This window comes from Salmo salar, chromosome ssa03, assembly GCF_905237065.1.
Source record: "Salmo salar chromosome ssa03, Ssal_v3.1, whole genome shotgun sequence".
In the NCBI taxonomy this organism is placed as follows: Eukaryota; Metazoa; Chordata; class Actinopteri; order Salmoniformes; family Salmonidae; genus Salmo; species Salmo salar.
Genome location: NC_059444.1, coordinates 86,748,705 through 86,753,408, shown reverse-complemented (window position 1 = coordinate 86,753,408; position 4,704 = coordinate 86,748,705). Strand labels below are relative to the sequence as shown.

The 4,704-nt window shown below is 41.3% G+C and overlaps 1 protein-coding gene across 1 annotated transcript; it reads left to right on the top strand.

Annotated features, from left to right (window-relative positions):
• The first annotated feature begins 216 nt into the window (after positions 1–216).
• Positions 217–1,770, top strand: LOC106606447 (centromere protein X). The gene is made up of 5 exons (XM_014202657.1): positions 217–309; positions 611–662; positions 807–860; positions 1,151–1,239; positions 1,343–1,770. The coding sequence occupies exons 1-5, from the start codon at positions 274–276 to the stop codon at positions 1,355–1,357; spliced, it is 246 nt and encodes an 81-aa protein (XP_014058132.1). The 5' UTR covers positions 217–273; the 3' UTR covers positions 1,358–1,770.
• The last annotated feature ends 2,934 nt before the right edge of the window (positions 1,771–4,704 follow it).

The following is a 4,704-nucleotide window of genomic DNA, read 5'->3' as shown; positions in this document are numbered from 1 at the left end:
TTTTTCAGCTATAACCAGTCACTACCATTATTACTGCAGTCACTACCACTACTGTAACTTATTTCACAACCATAAATAATTTAAAGACAAACTAGCAAGCACACACATTTTCTTAAGACATTTATTATTTTCTACTTTTCTATTTGGTACTATTTTTCCTTTGGAATAGAAGTGGTCACTCCTTGATGGTTTGCGCGATGCGTTTTACGTAAAGAATCACGGACTCGATGCAGCCAATCACTGCTGAGAGCGCGTTGATCGACACAACAGAAAATGTCGGAAAGCAGCGCGGAAATCACATTCAAAAAGGTAAGAGAAAGTTGCCAAAATACTATTCATTGTTCTATGTTGTGAGTCACATCATTTCGACTAAAGCAAGATCACAACCCTCATTTTGTAACTAAAGAAAGATCACAACCCTCATTTTCAAGTTAGACTGAGCGGACTGTATGGAGCAAATTCAGCGGGGTAGCTAGCTAGATTATCAGCCTACTGGATACTTTTGACAACAATGGCAGTTGTTTTTGGAAGCAATTCACTACAGTAACTTTAATGTACTGTTGTCGAACATGGTGTTATTCAGAATCATTGGTTTTTTCTTTCTTTTTAGGAGACGGTAAGCAAACTCCTGTCAAGCTTCTTCAAGGAGGAGAAAACTAAAGGTGATTTGCTTGCAATTGGAGTTGTTTATGGAGCTATCCTGGAAAAGATTTGGACCTGATCATGTTTAGTCAAATGAAGCAACAGTTGTAGGCTGTTAGCAAAGTCATCGCCGTTTGACCTTTTGTTTCTTTGTTTTTCTCAAGTCGGTGCCGATGCTGTCCTCCTTATGGCAGAGATGCTACATGTGTTTGTTCAAGGTAAGTTCAAACGATTGATTGTGTCTGTAATGTACATGGAAATCAATGGAGGTATTTATACAGACTGAGATAATGGTGTTTATATAACTTCAATATGAGATGAAGATATCAGGGCCAGGATTTGTAAAGCTTCTTAGAGTAGGAATACTGATCTAGGATCAGATGTGTCCCCCTATCCATATAATCGTATTCATTATGATCTAAAATGCTGAATGCAAAACTGTGCCTAGATCAGCAGTCTTTACTCCGAGTTGCTTTAGGAATACAGACCCTGACTCTTTATTTCTCAGAAGCTGCGCAAAGAACGATAAAACAGGCTGAGGCAGAGGACTGTGACAGAATTGACATAGAACACTTTGAGAAGATCCTGCCTCAACTGGTGTGTAAATATACCCATGTATTCTATTTAATATCCTCTCCTATTATTATCAAGGAATGACCATATAAGAATCAAGTCATAACATATTTCATTTATTCCCCAGCTGTTGGATTTCTAGTATGACTTCAGGCCAGAAGATGGCGCCAGAGAGCTATCCAGTCCTCCATTCAGAATTCGAGAGATTGACCAACTCTTGGAGGACAATGGAAGTAAAGAAAAAGGCTTCTGTTTTGTTTGTAAAAGTAAAGAAGCACTTTATGTACTTACATTGCCCTCCAAGAGTGGCTGAATCTCCTCTCTACTTTTTAATTCATGCACCTTGGTTGGAGAGAGGAAGGGGCAGTGCTCCCTTCCCCCAGTCCTCCATTCAGCCCATGTAGGATATTATATTCTAATTAGTCCTTTGAGTTACATTGCACACGGTCTCTAATGAACGCTGTACATTTTGTTCTGTGGTTTTGCCTCAGTTTGTTGTTTGAAACGATTTGAAACCATTGTTAACTAATAAAAGTTGTGTGCTTTTGTTTATTACATCGGTCTGTGACACCTATTTTCTGGGGGAAACGTGTATTGTAAACCTAAAAGTGCTTTATTGTAATCAGTTGTGTGATAGGAAGTCACATCTAGTACTCCAGCAGCATTGGGGGACGATCTCGTGTTTGACAATAAAACATATACAGTGACCTTATTGGGACAGCACTTTGGATTTGAAATGATACAATCACTATGAGGTTAAGTTGCAGACGGCCGCTTTAATTTGAGAGTATTTTCATTCATATCAGGTGAACCGCTTTGAAATTAGTGGGGGTTTTGTACATAGCTCCCCCTTTTGTAGGGGACCAAAAGTATTGGGACAAATTCAGTTGTGTATTAAAGTAGTCAAAAGTTTAGTATTTTGTCCCATATTCCTAGCACTCAATGACTACATCAAGCTTGTGACTCAAACTTGTTGGATGCATTTGCTGTTAGTTTTGGTTGTGTTTCAGATTCATTTTCTGCCCAATAGAAATTAATGGTAAATAATGCACTGTGTCAATTTGGTATCACTTTTATTGTAAATAAGAATAGAATGTTCCTAACACTTCAACATGATTATGGATGTGACCATGATTATGGATGGCCCTGAATGAATCGTGAGTAATGATGAGGTTAAAGTGCAGACTGTCAGCTTTAATTTGAGGGTATTTTCCACATGTGGATGATACCATGATTACGTATGGTCCTGAATTAATCATGAATAATGATGAGTGAGAAAGTTAGACGCACAAATATCATACCCCTAACAAATGCTAACAATAATAATACAATAATGGGAGGTTAGCACTTTTCTTTGGGGGGGGGTTATGATATTTGTGCAACTTTCTCACTCATTATTCATGATTAATTCAGGACGATCTGTAATCATGCTATCGTCCACATTGATGTGGAAAATACCCTCAATTTAAAGCTGACAGTCTGCACTTTAACCTCATAGTCATTGTATCATTTCAAATTCAGAGTGCTGGAGTACAAAGCCAAAACAACAACAAATGTGTCCCAATAATTACGGAGTGCACTGAATATGTTTATATATATTTAATACAATAGAAACAGAAACCAGGGGCCATGTTCAGGACTAAGAAACATTACAGAACATTTAGAAATTGTGTGGAACAGATATGATTGTCTTATGCATTAAGGTCATTGTTTGTACATTGCCTATCAATTGACTTCAGATGATCTTAGCCCTAAAGATGATCTTTATGTTTTTGGGAACCTGCACCCCAGAAAGTTTTGCATAAATGAATACACCCCAGTAGTGCAGTCCTCACTCTTTTATACAGCCCACCTGTGTCTGGCTCTGCAACAACAGGTGCTTGCAGCATGCTCTCTCTGGCTGGCTTCACCCACCACTCCACCCCCCATCAAAGGCTCCTGGAGCAGTTGGAAGCAATTCGAGTAATAAGGGGAGCAGCCAGGCCCTTGGATGATGACAAGTGGCAGGAAAAAAGGAGTACCCCCTCCGGACACTTTGAAGTTCCTCTTCTGCTGTCCTGCGATGTTTAGTTAGGAGGGGAGGGGAGGAAAGGGACTTCGAGGTACAGGCCAGGGGAAAGTTGAATGGAGTGTGCATGCATGAGTGTGTGTTTTTGTCTCTGTGTGTGTGTCAGCCAAACCATTGCAGAGACCACACGCGTAGATCTTCCATTTGAAAAGAAGAAGCAAAACAGAAGGAATTGGAACATGGCCCACAGGGGAAGAGCAGGGTGTAATTGTGATGGTAAATAAATTAGGCATGTGGGGGGGGGGACTGGGTTATTTTACCCTGAGAGAGCCTGATGACTGGGTTATTCTAACCTGAGAGAGCCTGATGACTGTGGGTTATTCTAACCTGAGAGAGCCTGATGACTGTGGGTTATTCTAACCTGAGAGACCCTGATGACTGGTTTATTCTAACCTGAGAGAGCCTGATGACTGTGGTTTATTCTAACCTGAGAGAGCCTGATGACTGTGGGTTATTCTAACCTGAGAGAGCCTGATGACTGTGGCTTATTCTAACCTGAGAGAGCCTGATGACTGTGGGTTATTCTAACCTGAGAGAGCCTGATGACTGTGGCTTATTCTAACCTGAGAGAGCCTGATGACTGTGGGTTATTCTAACCTGAGAGAGCCTGATGACTGTGGGTTATTCTAACCTGAGAGAGCCTGATGACTGTGGGTTATTCTAACCTGAGAGAGCCTGATGACTGGGTTATTCTAACCTGAGAGAGCCTGATGACTGTGGGTTATTCTAACCTGAGAGAGTCTGATGACTGTGGGTTATTCTAACCTGAGAGAGCCTGATGACTGTGGCTTATTCTAACCTGAGAGAGCCTGATGACTGGGTTATTCTAACCTGAGAGAGCCTGATGACTGTGGGTTATTCTAACCTGAGAGAGTCTGATGACTGGGTTATTCTAACCTGAGAGAGCCTGATGACTGTGGGTTATTCTAACCTGAGAGAGTCTGATGACTGTGGGTTATTCTAACCTGAGAGAGCCTGATGACTGTGGGTTATTCTAACCTGAGAGAGCCTGATGACTGGGTTATTCTAACCTGAGAGAGTCTGATGACTGTGGGTTATTCTAACCTGACAGAGTCTGATGACTGTGGGTTATTCTAACCTGAGAGAGCCTGATGACTGGGTTATTCTAACCTGAGAGAGCCTGATGACTGTGGTTTATTCTAACCTGAGAGAGTCTGATGACTGTGGGTTATTCTAACCTGAGAGAGCCTGATGACTGTGGGTTATTCTAACCTGAGAGAGTCTGATGACTGTGGTTTATTCTAACCTGAGAGAGCCTGATGACTGTGGGTTATTCTAACCTGAGAGAGTCTGATGACTGTGGGTTATTCTAACCTGAGAGAGCCTGATGACTGTGGGTTATTCTAACCTGAGAGAGTCTGATGACTGTGGCTTATTCTAACCTGAGAGAGCCTGATGAC

Bases quoted from the DNA above. Each gene is read 5' to 3' on its own strand.
- LOC106606447 (XM_014202657.1), top strand. From the start codon at position 274: ATGTCGGAAAGCAGCGCGGAAATCACATTCAAAAAG. The intron at 310-610 runs GTAAGAGAAAGT...CTTTCTTTTTAG, and splicing joins CGGAAATCACATTCAAAAAG to GAGACGGTAAGCAAACTCCT. The intron at 663-806 runs GTGATTTGCTTG...GTTTTTCTCAAG, and splicing joins CAAGGAGGAGAAAACTAAAG to TCGGTGCCGATGCTGTCCTC.